Source organism: Metarhizium brunneum, chromosome 1, assembly GCF_013426205.1.
Source record: "Metarhizium brunneum chromosome 1, complete sequence".
Taxonomy (NCBI): Eukaryota; Fungi; Ascomycota; class Sordariomycetes; order Hypocreales; family Clavicipitaceae; genus Metarhizium; species Metarhizium brunneum.
This window is the reverse complement of record NC_089422.1, coordinates 7016214-7035118: the sequence shown is the minus strand read 5'-3', so window position 1 is coordinate 7035118 and position 18905 is coordinate 7016214. Positions and strand designations below refer to the sequence as shown.

The 18905-nt window shown below is 50.8% G+C and overlaps 4 protein-coding genes across 4 annotated transcripts; 3 read left to right on the top strand and 1 right to left on the bottom strand.

Annotated features, from left to right (window-relative positions):
* Positions 1–379: 379 nt before the first annotated feature.
* On the top strand, positions 380–2976 carry bir1 (the record flags this gene model as incomplete). Its single annotated transcript, XM_066129873.1, has 4 exons — positions 380–508; positions 568–861; positions 917–978; positions 1080–2976. 4 exons carry the CDS (start codon positions 380–382, stop codon positions 2974–2976), a joined length of 2382 nt encoding a protein of 793 aa, XP_065985670.1.
* Positions 2977–7742: 4766 nt separating this feature from the next.
* On the top strand, positions 7743–9506 carry G6M90_00g021390 (uncharacterized protein; the record flags this gene model as incomplete). The annotated part of the gene is made up of 4 exons (XM_066129872.1): positions 7743–7865; positions 7947–7991; positions 8080–8291; positions 8375–9506. The coding sequence occupies 4 exons, from the start codon at positions 7743–7745 to the stop codon at positions 9504–9506; spliced, it is 1512 nt and encodes a 503-aa protein (XP_065986020.1).
* A 3031-nt stretch (positions 9507–12537) lies between these two features.
* Positions 12538–14154, top strand: G6M90_00g021380 (uncharacterized protein; the record flags this gene model as incomplete). The annotated part of the gene is made up of 4 exons (XM_066129871.1): positions 12538–12830; positions 12893–13094; positions 13169–13354; positions 13459–14154. 4 exons carry the CDS (start codon positions 12538–12540, stop codon positions 14152–14154), a joined length of 1377 nt encoding a protein of 458 aa, XP_065985713.1.
* Positions 14155–14770: 616 nt separating this feature from the next.
* G6M90_00g021370 (uncharacterized protein) lies at positions 14771–16665 on the bottom strand (the record flags this gene model as incomplete). Its single annotated transcript, XM_014692924.1, has 3 exons — positions 14771–15898; positions 15972–16355; positions 16417–16665. 3 exons carry the CDS (start codon positions 16663–16665, stop codon positions 14771–14773), a joined length of 1761 nt encoding a protein of 586 aa, XP_014548410.1.
* Between the last annotated feature and the right edge of the window lie 2240 nt (positions 16666–18905).

Below are 18905 nucleotides of genomic sequence, written 5' to 3'. Positions count from 1 at the left end.
AGAAACAAGGCCAGGTCTTGGGGTCTCAACGCCCGCAGATCCGTGAGGGTTGGATAGCCCCACTTGGCATGGAAGTAAACAAACACGTTCATGGCCAACCAACCACGACCAACGTCACGGCCGACTTCCCAATCGCCCTTAACAGCGCAACATCGCAACATCGCATGACTTACTCTGTTGTATTTCACAGTGTCGCCGTGATCTGGAGGTGAAGGCTATTTTTTCTTTCAAGATAAGGCAGCATGAGAACAGACACGCCTTGCATGCGCACCTGAGCTTTCCAATACTTAACGCGACGCGCACCGACTGTCGATGCGCTCTGCACTGACCGACATTTCACGACGACGCAAAAACAAATCGACACCTGTCGCTCTCTACAATGGACCAATACTTTACATACGAGGCGCGACTTGCATCGTTCCAAAAGACCTCGAAAAAGAGGGGATCAACAGCGGGTGGGCGTAGCAAGGCTTTGAATTGGCCGCACAAACAGATTGCGCCCGCGAGTGTACGCGCCATTGAATCCAACCCCTCCTGCGCAAATGTGGCTGACGATGTTCTTTATAGCTAGCGATAGCTGGATTCTACTTCGACCCATATCCCGAAAACCCCGACAATTGTGTCTGCTTCCTTTGCGGAAAGGGCCTAGATGGGTGGGAAGCTGGTGACGATCCTCTCGAGGAGCATCTCAAGCATTCCCCCCAATGTGGATGGGCCATAGTATCAGCAATCGAAGCCGAGATCGATGAGTATTCAAGGCAAGACCCGACCCTGCCCCATATGGTAGAGGCACGAAAGGCGACATTCGCTGGAAAATGGCCCCATGAGGGAAGGAAAGGATGGAAGTGCAAAACAAAACAGGTAAGCTGTGAAGGACACGTACAGCTACGGCATCTGCTTACTCTGATTACTCTAGCTTGTTGAAGCTGGCTGGAAGTATACACCTACGGATGAGTCAGATGACATGGCGACTTGTGCGTATTGCCAATTGGCTCTAGATGGATGGGAGCCCGGCGACAAACCTTAGTAAGTAGGCCCGCAAGATCTTGATCAGGGTGTTGAAACTGACCCTTGGGAAGCGACGAGCATTACAACCGATCACCGAACTGCACATTCTTTGCCTTGGTCAACGAATTTGGAGGGCCCAAGAAGAGGACTGCTCGAGGCAAGGCGGCGGGTGTATCAAAGACTTCTCGACTATCTATGCAATCGGTGGCCACGACTGCCTCTGACATCGCGTCTGTTGCCGATATGACGGCAGAACCAGAGGATAGTATTCTCACTACTACATCGACGGCGACGCAGGGGAGCAAGAAGACGGCGAGCAAGAAAAAGAAGCCAGCAACGACAAAAGGCAGGGCTAAGACTAAGAAGGCGCAAGGAATTGAGAGAGAAGAGGACGATACTGTTGACGAAGAGCCTGTGTCACTACCGAAAGCCACAAAGGCAACCCATGGCAAGAAACGAACTAGTGACGCCATTGATGATTCCGTTCTCTTTTTATCCGAGGCCCCAGCGTCTAAGAAACAAGTCACACAAAACCGAGAAAGCAGTCAAATTGACAGCTCTACCATCACACCTGAAGATGTCGAGTTTGTTGATGCGCAGGCGTCAAAATCGGCCGGTCGCGCCAGGAGTTCCAGTGTAAAGTCAAGCCGCAAGCCATCTGCCCTGGGGGCATCCGTGGCTTCACTCCGGGCACCTCTTGCAGATTTCCCTGACGATGATGAGATTGAGCGCCAGCTCGAGGCAGACTTGGAACGGGCATTGACGGATGACGATGAAATTGCACACGACTCAGAATCCGAGCGATCGAAAGCGATGGCTAATAAGAAGTCAAAGGGAAAACTGACCGATGAGCAGTTGGAAGACTACGCCATGTTTGATCCTGCTGAAGTTGAGCACGACGAAGATGCGTTGGATGACGAACTTCGAAATCTTCAAGCCGAAATGGAGGTTGAGGAGCCAAACCAAAAACTTCATGTTCCCAAAAAGGGTCGTAAACCTGGAACTGGAATACGCAAAGCATCCAAGCAGACAAAGGCAAAGAAGGCCAAGGCTCCTTCACCATCTCCAGAACCTGAACCAGAGGCTATTGACCCACCTTCAGAGATTGAGGAGCATGAAGCTAGCATTGGGAGCACAGATGCTGTGGTGAAGAATACCGACACCGTAGATTCTCCTCCGTCAATCAAGGCCCCTTCAAGAGCTGTCAAAAAATCGTCGCTAGCTTCTAACGCTGCATCAAAACCTGCAGAAGCACCCGCTAGACGTGGCCGCAGACCGAGCAGCACAACGGCTGAACCTATACAGCCGTCGGAATCTACTCAGCCAAGTGAAGGCCATGCTGATGATGAGGTCTCTGAGGCGGACGGCGAAACTCATCGACGTGAATCTGCAGGGACGCCCCAGCTTGAGGAAGCGTCATCGCCTCTCGAGGAAGCTTCCTCGCCGGCTGTGTCCAGGTCAAGACTAGGGGTTGAGCCGCCATCTACTCCCCCAAAGTTCACGTCACCAGCGCCGTCGGCACGCCAGCCAGCGTTGTCGCCGTCACCATCACCGCAGTCATCCGACGCTGAAAACCTGCCCCCGTCATCTCTGCCCCCGGCCAGTGCCAAGGCGAAGCGCGTTGTCCTCGCGCCCTTGGCAGCTACGCCGGCCCGCAACTCACCGTCAAAACGCAATATGCTTGCGGCCGGCTTGCAGAGCCAAATTCCGTGGACGGCGGTGGACATTGATGCCGTTATGGGTACACCACGCTGCGGGGATGACAAGGAAAATGCGGTTAGCCGGCTGTTGAAGCAAGGCAAGGAACTTAGTAGCCCAGAGACGCGCATGACGGTGGAGGAATGGATTCACTTCAACGCGGGGGAGGCAGAGAAGAAGCTCAAACATGAATGTGAGGCCATGGTCACACAGTTCGAGAGGGAGGGCACAAAGGCAATGAATGTTTTGGAGAGCCTGTCGATAGAGTAGAGGAGGCGCGCGGGAACTGGGTTGGATACAATTTTGGATGGATGGACGGACGGTTTGCAAGAGCTGGGGACAAGGGACTTCTACGTTTGGGCTGGTACATGGGCGGCGTTGGATGATGAAATGACTGGTCGCGTAGCGACTACTATAATGTTTGTTATGAAGTGGACAATGTATGTGTGTTTTGAACTATTTGCTGGCTGGTTATGTCCCGTGTCAGTGATGGACGTGAGTCACTGCCGGAATAAGAGAATTATTGTGACTTGGTATCTTGGTATAGTAATTTTGCTTGCTAGCTATTCTGCGAGGCGTCTCTAACAAAATTATGATCTGCGTATCTAGTAGTTACGGAGCATCTGACGAGAATGCCGGCTTCGTCTGTAAATACTGGCGTCTCTGCACGCTGCGCCTACCCGCAACATGCGTCGGGACAACAGTGCATATGATTAATTACGTCCGGCGCGAGTACTCCGTACGGAGCAGTCTGCCCTCTTGATGCCTCCCTCCCTTTGTAAGAAGTACGCAACGGGCCGGGTGACACGGCATAAGGCAGTCGGAGTCGGGATGGGATCCAAACTCTACCAGAAGAGGGTAGGATGTCTGGTGGTTTTTGCCTCTTTTCCCACTCGGGTCTTTTTGTGTAGTACGAGCGGCTAGGCGGTATTTCCTTGGCGAGAATCAAAGGGTTGGGAATCCGGACAGGCGCTGCTTCCAAGTACATGTAGCATAATTAGTCTTGGTGCTTTTGAAATTTTGTGCTGGTGGGCGAGAAGAACATGCATGTGGTTGCGGATCGAATCAGAAAAGTGTGTAACATGAATGGGTATGTTGGAATCATGGGTAGATTGTTCATAGCCATGGAAGTAACCGTGTCTCATCAGGATGCGTAGAAAATTGTGAAAGTAAGGGCATGCCGAATCGTACTTTGTAGTTTTACTTTACTTTCTTTTCTTTGTTGAAACCGTTGCATGTGACTTGCTGCAGCGACGCAACGAGGCATACATACATACATAGTACATACTGATGACGTTTCTCGCCCGTGAAGCTGATGCAGATCCCGAGGTCGAGGTCATTGGTCGCCCTCACAGGGACCGTTCTAGACCAGCATCAAAATCGTGGATCGTGACTCCATGTCGGCTGGGACGTAGTGGCGCCGCGGGTCGTCCCGCTGATTGACCCGCCCGAGGGGAGATGGCACCGGTGACACTTGCATGCCTGCTGTTTCTTGGAGTACGGAGTAGGGAGATGGTCCTCGACATGCAGCAAGTCCCATCGCCATGAGGCTACCTTTGAGTTGTGAGAAAAGCAAAGTTTGTGGGTTGTGTCAGAGTTTTGTGGAACTCGCCCAGTAAGTAGGGTTAGAGTTTGGCCGATGGTCCGACGTGGTATTTCTTGTTCTAAGTAGGAGGGGGATGCTTGCGCTAGCAGAGTACAAGTTAGCGGCGCGTTTCATTGTCCTGTTCGTCAGCTGCCAAGTGCGGAGGAGATGCGCGATCCCTATGTGAAGGCTGAATGCTGCTCTATGGGGATGATTCATCACGTGTTACGGAGTAGACGTTGTTACGGCTAGACCTTTCCGTCGGACTCTTCGCCATGCCTACTCTCGATTGCATGAACCCGGCCTTGTGTGCCGACGGGTTCCAGATACAAGAGAAGATGGTCAACTTGGACATTTGGAGAGCTGCCAGACTTTAGGTTATACATGATGAACAAGGGCAAATTAACACTATTGATGCCTGCAAGGAATTTCACATACAGACATACATGGTCAGAAAGGATTGTTATCTAAAATCTGGTTGCGCAGAGTACGAAGTTCCCGCTCCCAACCTCACTTGCCAGTACGTGGGCAAACTAGGTCTCTCATTATGCAATAATATTCTGTCAGGCCAAGACCTATATACTATTATATATCAACTATTGCGACATGCCCCTGTATTAGCACACGTCACTTAGGTAGCCACGGTATTTGCAATGAGTTTAATGATATATGAATCATGCAAAGTGTCTGTCATCACAAATTATGGCATATGCATTCACAATGCTGAAATGGCGCTCGTATTTTGCGAAACCTTCAAGGCAAAACTGGGCTTCTTTGTGAAGTCTCAATACTGTTGGCTGCACTAGATGACATGGGTTTGAGGTCCAGGCCATTCCTCATTTTAACCAGTAGTAATTCAAGGGTCCTTTGTTCCGATCATCATGGTCCCTGGGCTAAATTATGAGTAACACAAGCTATTGGCTCTTCGTGAGATCCCTGCGAGGCTGTGAATATGGCGCATTTCGTGACATCTTCCATCCACAATGTACTGATGCAACCAAAGTCACCAAAATTAGTCGTGGCTCAAGCCACATCAGCAAGCCCAGTCGTCGGGGTCAATATTAACCAGATGCCTGGCAAAAGAAAGCACAGCAGGCGGCATGGAGTGACAAGGTCGCACCACAGAACGGCGCATGCGGCTGGCCCTGCCTGATATCCGAGTTCTCATTTTCATCGGGTCCCGCCAAAGGCCCGACAACCGCGTATAAAGTCGACTGGTAAATTGCAAGAGAAGAGGTACAGTTTGGCCCCGTAGAGGGCTTGTATCTTCAAGCCCTGGCCATATATGCATGTAATTTGGAGATGGATGTTTTGTGGCATGCCGTAAATGTGCTGGGCCATATTGTCATGCTTCATAGAGTGCTGTGAAGAGACTGATCTGTTCTGAATGCGGCGTAAATGCCCATCGTCCAAGTTAGTGTCAAGCAAATCATCACCATCCTTAGGAACTCACAGGATGAGCCAAATAGTGGCTGATGCATTGCACACAAAAATGATCTCGCATGGCTGTCTCGTAGAACATGAAACATGCTACATTAAAAGCGAAAAACGGTACGGAGTAAGCAGACTAAAAAGACAGCTAGGGAAAGAAAACGGCTTCGTCTGCTAGGTAGCTGCTCAGGGGCCAACCATAACTGCCTTGTGCCACCATCAAGCCCAAATTGGCGACGCCACCATTAGTGTTCGATTGGGGATTCGAAGGAGGTTTCTTAGCATTGCATTTGCCTTGGTTCTTGTTACCACAATATAAGTCTAACACTCCGTATCAAGAAATGAATACCATGGTGATGGCGTCTTGCTCGTGTTGGAGTCCTGGCGGACCAAAGCCAAGAAACCAGGTGACACAGCAAGTAGTACTCCAATGTCCAAGTACTGGTTGCTTTGTCTCACCATACTGTTGCCCACGAGCTTGTTAACCATGACAGTGGAAACAGTGTGGTGGACCCAAAGCCAGACAAGTACGGAGCAGTGACCTCCTGTTTGATGACAGCTGGTGTTTGCTTTCACTCGCCGCATGCTCAATTTTTGGTCTCTCTTGGTTCTAGCAGTTGATGCTGGGGAGATGGCGGATGTGTACAAGTAGTCTTCTAAATCGATACGCGATCTGCCTCTTGCAACCGTACGACGCAGACTTTGGTCGTCTTCATCTGGTACGTCGGCCGTGTGGTGTTACGACTGGGCGAACTGCCGAATGGCGCCAACCCGCCCGTTGCTTGACCACTCCCGTATGATCATTGTGTATCTACTGAGTTGTTTCCTGACAAAAAGCCATCAGAAACGCCTCTCTTGAAAGGCGAAGGCTTGGCTGAGCTTGGCAGTAAAGCTTAAGCGGATCCGTTGGACCGTTCGTCTCGCCTTCCCCAATGACTCCAACAAGGTGAGGATGAAGCCGCGCGTAAACAGGTGGATGGTCTTTAGGCTATGAGGCCATCTCCGCATTTGCATCGAGGGTTAACCCAAGAGAGGGATAGCATGGGACTTGGCGATGGGGGTTAGCTCGAGTCTGGAGTCTGGAGTCTGGAGGGAAGATGGATGGAAGGTAAGGGGGAATGGAGACTGACGCGGGGCTTGAGGGGCCGAACGCCACCACTTGGGACCATCAACTTGATCCAACATGATGATCAGCACGGCGGCGGTGTTGGGAGTACCCTTGCCTTGGTTGACTGGTTGACGAGCCCAACAAGCACATGGCTACGCATTGGACCACAGTGTTCTGTACGATTGTGCCCACCAACTTCTGTGCGCTGCTCATCTGCCAGGGAGGCTCCCACGGTCAGCCCGGTCTTGGTCTTGCTCCGACCATTGCCGATGTGCAGTCTGGTGCGACCATGACCTACCAGTTGACAGTACAGACCAACAGACCAGCCGGGAGTCCGGGACCAAGGATCCCAAATTAATCAGAGACTGGCGTTTTGCGCTTTGGAGCATTGCTGCCGGGTGTGTATTGTACTCGACGTGGACGGGGTGCTCCGTTGTCTCTTATGGAGTACTCCGTAGTAGGGCAGCAATGGGATATGGACAAGGTGCTAATGCCCACGCCCCCGTCTGCCTTTCGATGCTGACGGTGTGTCCAAGTCGAATCGATAATCAGTTGTCGGTTGGGTGTGAGTTTTCCTGTGTGTGCCATGGAAAGCAGCTTTCCAATCTCCAATGCCTTGGCCACTCAAAGCTTTGACGCCGCGACATTCCGACATCGCCTTCTCCTCAAATTGAGGTTTGCTCCTTCCCACTTGGCCTTGACTACAAAGTCGTGGACTAGACTAAGACGTGCCGGTCCTCGCCTTTTTGCCCAAGTGTGTCCACAGCAACGTTGAATACCTCTCACTCCTGTCACTCCTGTCACGTCGTCGTCGTCGCCGACGCCTGTCGCCGTCACGACTTCAACTTGCTGTGCTCAGCTTGAGGACCATTTGATCGCACCCTGCTGCTCATCGCCTTACGACTCGGCAAAATGAGTGAACTTGAAAAACCGAGCCCAGTTGACCAAGGCAAGGGGGATGCTTTGTCCAACTCTGACCTCGGAAACATCGTCGATCCCGATGCCGGCTTGTCAGAGGCTGAGAAGAAGGAAGCGGTAAGCTTTTTTCTCCCTCGCGCAACGCCTCTTTACTCTTCACTTTATTCTGACGTATAACCTTTTGGTCTCTTTGAAAAGGAACGCAAACTACTGTGGAAGTTGGACCTGACGCTCATCCCATGGGTATGTGCTGTTTTTCTTGTATATTGAAACTGTTCGCCACATGGGCAGTTCGTCTTGCGTCTGCTAACTTTGAAAATGAACAAAAAAGCTCTGTCTTTTGTACTTGATCTGTTTTCTTGATCGCACCAATATCGGCAATGCCAAGATTGCTCATCTGGAGAAGGATCTGGGAATGGACCCGAAATCACTCAAATATGCGGCCACACTTATAATCTTCTTCGTCTCTTACGCCATGTTCGAGGCGCTCGCCAACTTCCTACTCAAGAAGTGGAAGCCATCCAGGTTCATCCCAAGCATCATGTAAGCTGACGCCCATCCCGTCCATCGAAGAACCGACGCAGTTTACCACATTGTTGATCTTACACTGATAATCAATCTTCTAGGATCCTGTGGGGTTGCTGCATGCTTGGCATGGGCTTTGTAAAGGACTGGTCTGGTCTCATGGCGGCCCGATGGTTCCTTGGCGTGGCCGAGGCCGGTTTGTTCCCTGGCGTCAACTACTATCTGTCATGCTGGTATAAGAGAAACGAATTTGGACTGCGTGCTGCCATATTCTTTTCAGCAGCGGCGTTGGCTGGCTCTTTTGGCGGCCTGCTTGCGGCTGCCATTCAAAAGATGGACGGTCTCCGAGGTATCCCGGGTTGGGCTTGGATCTTTATCATCGAGGGTCTACTGACTATCGCCGTTGGCTTCCTCTCCTTTTTCATGGTGCATGATTTTCCAGACGAGGCCAAGTTCTTGGCTCCCGAAGACCGCGCGCGTGTGTTACTCCGACTAAAGAACGACAACCAACACTCTGCTAGGCACGAAGACTTCAAATGGGACTACATGTGGGCCGCCGTTAAGGACTGGAAGACTTACAATGGTATGCTGATCTACATGGGCCCTCTGATGCCACTCTACTCTTTCAGCGTCTTTCTGCCTACTATTATTCAGTCCATGAGCTTCACGTCTGCCGACCAGATCATCAGGAATCAACTCCTTAGTGTCCCGCCGTATGCGGTTGCAGCCGTACTGACAGTCATCATTGGATTTTGGTCTGATAGGGTACAAAAACGTGGCGTTTTCATCATGGGATGTGCCGTTATTGGAACAGTTGGCTTCGTTATGTTGATATCAACAACTAATCCGGCTGTCCAGTATGCAGGCACCTTTCTTGGCGCCATGGGTATCTACCCGCCCATCTCATTAACAATTGCGTGGGTAGCCAACAACATTGAAGGTGTCTATAAGCGCGGCATTGTGCTTGGATTTGTTATCGGTTGGGGCAATCTCAATGGCGTGGTCAGCAGTGTCATTTACCGATGGCCACCTCGCTACTTCCAGGGCCATGGAACTATCATTGCGTACCTGGTCGTGTGCATGTTTGGAGGCAGTTTGCTCTTCGCTACTATGCTCAAATTCGAAAACAGGAAACGCAGCAAGGGCGAGCGCGACCATTGGATAGAGGGTAAGACTGAGGAAGAGATCAATGCCCTTGGCGATAAGCGACCCGACTTCTTGTACACCCTCTAACCGTGAGTGCTGGAGACCTTGTACGCCTGGCCATGTGGCGAGTATGCATCACCAGGAACGACTGCATAGCGATGAACTCGTCAGACGACACACATTCAGCGAATCCTCCGGGTATACATCTGCTAGTGTTCTCTATACCGGCCTCCACTGCAGGGATACAGATGTTGGATATTAATGTTTATCAATTTTGGATATAGTCAGACATGATGCTTTTGATTAAAGTGTCAATATTTTTTGGATACCACTACTATTTTCATGTGCTGTTAAGTAGGACACAAGTAGGGGTGACGAAATTGGATGGATGAAGACCCCTCTGCAGCTTGAGTAGCACGACTATTCAGGGTGTAGATGGAGAGCCCAGTCATTGTTCTCTAGTATACATCTGACAGCTTCGTACTCGAAGCACATCAAGTTCCTACCTAGGTGGCTTTTTAATGAGCAAGCCAGAGAATATTCATTCGACTTGAGCGAACCTCGAATCAGGCTCGAGCTTGGCTCGGCCATTGTCCCCTTGGAGGCCACTCCATGGAACCAGTCGCGTGCGAGTCGGCATTCTATTACAGATTATGGACGGTACGGAGTATTTTGGTAGTGATTGAAACGACACTCGAGCGAATCTTTCACTGGAATATGGAGTACATCTTGGATAATTTCCCAGCCACATGGCTCCGGCTCAGTCCGATTTGACGCCACCTGTGCTGATGAGATGCATCTAGGCACATTATTGTAAAGACAAGGCAAAATTATCCAACGTAATCACAGTACGCCACATTAATGAGACATGACTAGCATACCCGCACCAAAGATATTCTTGAAGTCGAGGCATTCATACTTCTGACCTCCCATGGTCAGTTTGCTTTCCTGCTATGGAATTAGTGGCTGAGGTGTTCTAATCTGGGCTGGTCTAGACATCAAGGCCCTCGACTCGGATGGATTTTCTCATACGGAATAAGAACCGGGTTCATAAATGGCTCACAGGCACCTAGCTCATGGAGACTGATAACATGCAGTGTTTAGAATGTGACCGGATGCAGCAGTACTTGTCATGCATGAGACGGCCAGAGAGGATGAGCATCATTTCCCTCTTTCTGCCCAACAGCTGCAGCGGATCGAGTACTTGGCTCGTGTTCTCAGAGGTCATATTGTCAGACCACCAAGTATGATGGCCCCAGCGTACAGGGCCGTATTTTGTGATGCCAATGAAATTAGCGCACCAAGGCACGACAATGATGGATATGCCCGGCGATGGCCATGTACTCTTGGGAGTTGGGACCGTGGGTAAGCCACAACCAGGCAGCGGTTGGTGTGAAATGGCGTCAACCACCGCGAATGCTCTTTGTAGCATGGCAATATCGGCATTCTGACAAGCCAGCGTTGCGCCCTCAATCGACAAGAAGGCGACCTGAGATGCGAGCTTATGAACCTCCACTGCGATACATTGCTTACCAAGACTTGAACGAATGGCTGCTCATCTTGTATTGAATATCATAGGAGCTTCATTTCACCAAAGCACCAAAGCATCGACTTAAAGGGCGGGGCAGAGAATGCAATGCAGTCAATCCATGGGCCGCGACTCGTGTCGTTTTTTTAGCACATATCGGCTCAAGGGCCAGGCCCCAGCTTTTCCCCTTTGGATTCGATCTGGAGTGAACGAGTCAAACATGATGGACGTTCCTTTTGTGTATTGACATGCCACAGTGGGCCTTTTTTATGGCGCAGTTAGCAATCATGAACGGTAGTCGTCTTGTGCATACTACGGACCGTCTACTGCCCTGGAGCTCACAGACGAGATACAAGACAACGTTGGAAAGGGCTGTTGGACGATGAACACGCGGAGAAGCCGTCCAGTTGGAGAACAAGCCAGTCTCTGCCATGTGGAAAATCCATGTGGCAGCCGAGACAAGCCTTTGTTGTCACATGGGACGCCTCGCCAAACTGGTATGCGAGACCCTGGCTAAGAGCATCTGGGGTACGGGCCCTTTAGTAGCAAGTGATGGGCATTGTCGCTCTAGCGGAACGTGGTCGATATTCGTCTTGATCTGGAGGGTCAATGAGGCCTTTGTTCGATATTAGCCGAGACATGATTTGTACCCGAGGCCGTCAACGCGGGCGGTTAAGAGATGTCGTGGTTGCTAGTTTCGAACCATTACACACGGTGAGCACTCACGGGCCCTCGATGCATGCCATCATGTTATAAAGAAGCTTTATCCGTTCTGCTTTCCCGCTTGAAATACTATCCTCGTCGGAAACTTGTTCAGTTCAGATGAGTAATGAAGCTAAGAAGAATCCGACCTATGACTTGAGCTGGTGATGATTCGCCGGGACCAAATCCTGTCATTTCTATCGTTGTTCTTCCAGCAAGGAACAACGTCTTTACACTTTCAAAGTCCCGTATCAAATTGCAGTAGGTGATTCAACTAGGCCAATAGGATTGTCAGTAACACCAGGTGCCACCACTCTGGATCAATCCTCTACAAATCTTGGTTCATCAACCCGTCAAGATATTTCTCAGACCTACGGATCCGGTTACACCAAATCGGCTGCGTGGCATCTACCAGCTTAGCGGACTCTAAACAAGAGAATTGCCAGAATTCTCGCCAAGCACGGCCAGGCGCATCGCGTTGTGTGGCACAAGTCCAGAGCCCAGGCCGGCTGGCGTTAAACAGCTCCGGTTGTCGTATTAATCCTGGCCGATGCCAGCTATTGACGATAAGTGGTCAGGCGTTTGGGCTGGAAACACAAGCTCTTGTCGAGCTGAATGACGGTACGGAACCTCTGTTGCCATCCGTCGCCCAAGCACCTCATCACAACCGTCATCTACATCTTTGACAGTGCTACCTGTCAGCCTCATCTCTGAGCTTACTCGGTAATAAGGCCCAGCATTGCTGTCGACGCTATTAGAACGAGGGCTGATCTTTGTTTTTATTTTTATCTTTTTTTCCCCCCTCTCGCAAGTACTTGGATTCCCCCCTTTTTTTTTTTTTGGAGGGGAGAGGACCTCTTAATGGCCCTCTGAATATTAAAAACTACCATGCATCCCCCCCGAACGACCGCCGTATCATCCTCTGATCACCTCACTCGGGGCGAAATAGAAACCATCACAACGTTGGAAAGGATAGGAGGAGCTATCAGCCTTGTGGCCGTGTGCTTCATCTTCGTCGCGTATGCGCTTGTGCGTCGAGCCCGCAATGTTCAAAATACCTTCATCGTGTTTGCCAGCATTTCCAACGTCGGTGCAAGTATAGCCTGTATCATTGCGCTGGATGGATTGGTTCTAGGTGAAGCAACATCATTGTGCCAGACACAGGCATTTCTGTTCGAGATGTAAGTTGCGTCGATCCGGCGCGGATTGCTGTGCTTGGAGAGCATGGACTGACAAGGAACAGGTTTATGCAATCTGACCCTTGGTGGTCCTTGGCCATGGCCATCAACGTCGTTCTCGTCTTTTATTTTCGTACGAGCCCAGATTCCTTCCGTCGCTGGTGGTGGCTATACTGTCTGATATGTTATGGCGGGCCATTCGTCATTGCCTTGTCGTTGCTACTTATACGGAATTCGCCCAAGGGGCTGGTATATGGAGATGCAGTTGTGAGAAGCACCACCCCTATCCGCTTCGTCTTGCCTACCGCCATCATGTCTGGTGGACTAACTCGGTGTGCTAGATATGGTGCTGGATAGGTGGTAAATGGGCCGGCGTGCGCATTTACTCATACTACCTGTTAATCTTGATATGCATTGCTGGCACAATTATCAGCTACGCACTGGTTGGATACCACGTATTCCGATCCCGAAACAGACTTCGTAGCTTCTCCGTGTCCAAGAGCCGCGAGGCAGGCCACAGCGACCATGTAAGTCTCTCCCGCTTCCTCAACACCAGGCACCACCACCTCCTTTCCGCTCAACATCCATGCATGCATGCAAGACGTGAAGTGACAGTTGTCATCACATATAGGTTTCCGCCGCCGATCACAGCCAAAGCGACGGTTTCTATGGAACCGTCACCACCGAAGTCCTCGTCACGCACACCTCGGCAAGCAACCTCGTCCACCCCAAGAGCGCACACACCGCCCGGCACCGGGAACCCGCCTCCTTTCCGGGCGCCACGCTCCGATCCTCTGCGGACGCTGCGGCATTCACCTCGAGCGTGTCCGCCCCGCCTCGCCGTCAGGATCTGCGGCTGCTCAACCCCATCCACCGCACGGTGTCAGCCTGCAAATCCGTCGCCTCCAAATTCTCCGTCGAGGACCCCATCAAGCGCGCGTACCTGCGGACAAGTCTCCTCTTCGGCCTCAGTGTCCTGGTCACCTGGATCCCCAGCAGCATGAACCGCATCCACAGCTGGATAAATGGCGACTCCCCATACACGTACCAGGTCGCCAGCGCCGCTGTGCTGCCCCTGCAAGGATTCTGGAACTGCGTCATATTCTTCGTCACGAGCTGGAGGGCAGTCAAAGACGACGTCATGTACAGGGCTGGCAGGATGCCGCCGGCATCACATAATGACAGCAGAATAGGGACGCTCGAGAGGACCGTGAATAGAGAAGAGAGTAGGGCCTCGACGGATGATGAAGCCGAGTCTTTACATACACGTAGTGATGTCGAGTTGCGCGCGGTCGAGCACACAGCTACGAAAGGGGTAGCTGTGTGATTGTGTTTTCTTCTTTCTTTTTTTGCGATTTTGGCGAATACGGAGTTGGGGCATTATAAGAACAGCGCGGGAGAGGCATTGCTACATCTCGTTTCCAAGTATTGCACGACGATATGGCAGTGTTGTATTTTTAAACCTGGGTACCTTGTGCCCTGCTTTGGTTTTTCTCCTCGTGGCAAATCTTGACGTTGTAATTGAATAAACTGACTAAATCCGAGGCGGCCTGGGCCCAGAACAAAGTATCGATGCACATGGATGTCCATTTAAACGTAGCCGTTATTTACTCTGCCTGCATTCATTGCGTTCGTATCCTAAACCGTGAGTCATATACATTCGAGATAGCCTTGCCGGTATCAATCAGCTTCAGTCGCCACCATGTCATCTAGCGTGGGTCATAACACCTCATAAAACAAGGGAAAAGTAATTGAGTCCCAAGCCGTTGATAAAGTGAAAGTCCCATCCCATCGATCAATCACCATTTTGTATGCCCATACCGCAGTTTCAGTACATATGGTCGTGCTTGCCCATCTTCGGCGCAGAGGCAGACGTTTCTGTCCTCTTTTTATGTCCGTGTCGTTTGTTTACTCTTCTTTTTCATTTTTATGCTTTGACTGATTTAATCGGCATCGAAGAAATTTAATGATTGCTTCAGAAGCTTTAGGTCAACGAGTCTCATAACCCTTCCATCCGCTCTCCAGATGGATTCGTCCAAGTACCACCACAACGTCATGGTCAATGCTGTGAGTATCACTTGTGTAGTACCTAGGCCAATGACGACCGATTTGAGGGCGCCATAGACGGTGAATGCGTTGGGCATGGAGAGGACAAATACCCCCGCGGCAAGGTTTCGCAGTATAATTACACCGGAATGCATGTCACCGATGCTGCGCTGAGCTACGGCGATGCTGGACGACGTGAAGGATGCGGACCGTGCGAGCAGGGGTCTCGTGATTGTGTCAAGGGTATAAGTGCCGCCGGCAAGGATGCCTAGTTGCAGTGACAGCAGGGGCAGGCTGATCTGACCGGCAGTGTTTGAGGTGAAGAACGGAGCGGGAGGCCCGGGATCGGCTGTCATGAAATTGTGGATGCCAAGGCCATACGAGAGCAAGCCTGTCAGGGACAGGATGCCTCCCGTGCTGATAATGAGGTAGCTGACACGCTTTGTGAAGCGTTCGTACAATCCACGATAGAAACAGAAGCCCCCTACGACCAGTGACGTAATGATCCATGGACCAGTCATCATGGTTCCTGTGAGGGAAACGTCTAGTGAGATAGGTGCAGGTGTGGTCAGGATAGAAACCGAAGATGTCAAACCCCAAAGTGCACCGTACGGGATGAATGTCAAGACGAATAGGAGGCTGGTAGTCGGGGCGATGATGGCGCGAGGGACCTGAAGAACAGTCGACATTGTTATCGAAGCTTTAAACGAGAGCGGCTTCATCTTTTTGATGTATTCCACGGCAGTCTCCATGTTCCGCCGATGGCGAAACCGCCGGGGTCGCCTTCCGTCCAGACCGAGTATGGGGAGAGGAGTTATAGTTGCCCTTGAGCGGTCAAATACTGTTTCAGGGGCTCCAAAGGCAAGAAGTGGGAGAGCCAGAAAGTAGAGACAGTTGATGATGCGGAACTGGCTTGTGAAACTCTTCGCATTGCTAGATGCCAGACCACCGAGAAGAGGCGAGCCCCAAGTTGTGGTAATGGTCAAGAGGTTATATATGGATACTGGCAGATTTCGTTCATGCTCCTGTTGAACAATGAAGAGCCCATGTTAGCGTCCATTGTAGAGGAGAGTTGACGTGTCTGCCGATTGCACCTACAAAGTAAGTGTCCTGAATGGACCCCATCACCAACGTCTCAAATGAACCCCATCCTAGGCCTTGAAAAACCCGAGCTCCAAGACATGAACCGTAGTTATCGCCTGCAGTCATGTTCCAGATGGTTCCAAGAAATAAAAATAACGTCGATATCAAGTAAACCGGCCGTTTGCCATACAACTTGGCAACAATGGAGCCAACTAGGCTTGTTAACGTCGAAACCATTAGAGGCCCAGCCGTCAAGGCGCCAATGGCCATGTTGGAGACTCGATAATGAGTCGCCAGAGAACCGGCAGTAGTAATGAATACCGTCTTCATCCCCCCAATGAGACCAACCATGACGAGAAGTGAAAACAAATTGAGATCTTTCCGCCATCGTGGCCAGTTCTATTTCAGAGAGGTATTGTTAGTTGAATTTGTTCTAATGCCAAACCATACATGTACGTACCAAAGGGTCGTCTGGGTCATCACTTGGTTGCGGTACAAGCTCAACATGAGCATATTTACCCCTTCCATACTTGATCGGCTTTTGGCAGTTTGAGAATGATGAACTCGTCATCGACCTTGGTGGAATATCGCCATCTTTAAAATATTCAACATTGTTTGTGTCGAACGAGTCTGGAGAGTTGGGTATCCGCGGAGGAAGCGGCCTCGAAATAATATCGCCGGGTCTTTTGATGTCCCATGCCATTTTCATCTTGGAACCTGCAATTGGAAGATAAAACCATACAAATCGAAGGGCAAGCGGTAGTGGAAAGCAGGGAGAGTGGTATATAAGGAGCCAGAGAATGCGAGGCGAGAGCCAAGCTCGAAAGCGAAAGCGAAAGAAGATAGATACCAATTCCTGCTAATATTTCTTTAGTGAGAAACAAAACGAGACACGATCACCGTTGACAGTGAAGCAGGTCTTCGGAGACAAGAGACAGGATGTAGAAGCCCACAATGGGAAGAACACAAACTGAGAAGAAGAAACGGCTGGAGTTCTTCACACCGACGTGTTACACTGTTGGATTGTTGTGCTAAAAATGCAAAAGTGAAAAACCGGATGATTGTGTGGCACAAGTGAGAGACATCCTTACGACTGGATCGCCAGATAGCAAAAGAAAAATGGTCTCGACACTACACGAGACTACATGCTTCTTCGTAGGAGCCAAGTATGGATGCAGACCCTCACTGTAGATATGTACACTGTGGAATCCAAAAGAAAAAAATGACAGCCACCTCGGAGGCTTACGAGAAGATGCCCGAGAATACTAGGTCTGTGACGAGCCAGGCGTCCGTTAATTTTAGGGAGATGCTGTCACCGACGTGGCTAGGCATAATATGGCATCCCTTTGAATGGGGCTGCTTTGTCGCACACCACCCAGCTCGCCGCCAAGTTTATGCACGGCATGTACCACGTTGTATTGCCGAAGCTTATATATCCGTTGTATTTGCATCTATAGGGATTGCACGCCGAGTATGGATTGATCCACGCTGCGCATCACGCAGCGATGCAACGAACATGGTAATGGAATCGGGTCAAAGCCGAGGGACGATCCCCACATCATCGTTTCGGTTTAACTCGAAAAGCGCATTCTGGGTTTGCCATGATCAAAAAAAGAGATACAGGCTCATAAGGCAGTGAAATTGCGGCGTAGATAGCTGGATTTCTTCCCCTCTCCCATGGCGAGGCTTTCCTAGACCGGACGATGAGATATCCCATCCTATAATGAATTTGTGTGCATATAGTGTGCATGTATCAACTTCGATCAACGGCCCTAAAGTTCAGACGACAGTAGCTGAGACACGCTTGGCACGGAATTAGTAAACACCTCATCAGTTGCCTCCTCTCTCACGGGGTTGGGTCATTGAGGTGCTTGGTTCCTCATGACAGGATGGAGTTGACGCAGGTGGAGAGAGTCAGTCCCCGAGACCATGACCTGCAGCCAAGGGACATGCTTATGGTGGCTGTATATCGATTCTCGAGTTCCTCTGGGACCCAAGTTATTGCTTTGTCGACAAAAGTTGGAAGCAGGGTGACGGTGGCCGCGGTAAGGGCGGAGCACGGGATCGCAGGGGTTCAGATGGCTTCGATCCAAAGCTGCGGAAAAGACGTGAAGGCAGAAGATGAAACTTGCGCGCGTGGAACAGGTGCGGATGAAGTTGACAGGTGTGGAGAACTCAAGGGCAGGATCGACACTCTGGAGAGAGCGAGGGGCTGAAGGAGTTCGGGAGCAGGTTGGCAGGCATTGACGTCCCCATGCTCCCCCTCCCCCGCCTGTCTCCAGTGCACATGTGCGCTTCACTCCACTCCGTTTCTTCGGGACGGAGCTGCTGGAGCTGCTGAGCACTTGGGTAAAGTAGGCAGGGACGGGACATGGAGGGATTAGCTCCATCGCGCCTACCTGCCCCCCCCCCTGGGCATTGTTCAGATGGGTCATTGGCCACTTTCCACGTCTGACGCAAGGGCGGTCTATGATAGACTTTTGAGCTCCCCTTCAAACGCCAACACATCGGCCATGGAGTGAACGGGTTGCTTCACTTCAGGGTTGCTGCACAAAGACGCGCATAAATTCGAAATGAGGCCGTATTGCGCTCGTAAATATCGGCATACTCGCAAAACACCAATCATCAAAGCGACTCGTTGGAGCTCACCAGCTTTGACAATGCCAATGAACCATGCCTCGCCAGCGTCGTAAGTGGAAAAATTGCTTTTCGGGTGGAGGGTATCTCCCTTCTTTTACCTCCGGACGCATATTCTACGTCCCTTTTTTTCAATAGTCCCTAGCTTTATTCCATCCTTTACTTAATGCCAGAAATGAAGCGCATCAATGGCAGTCTTACCCAGCGCCACGACGCCCGCAATCTATGAATTGTGCGAGGGCAAACGAGACCACGGGCTCCGTGTGATTTGCGAGGTAGGATACAGTCGATATTTTCAGCCAGAGGGTGAGT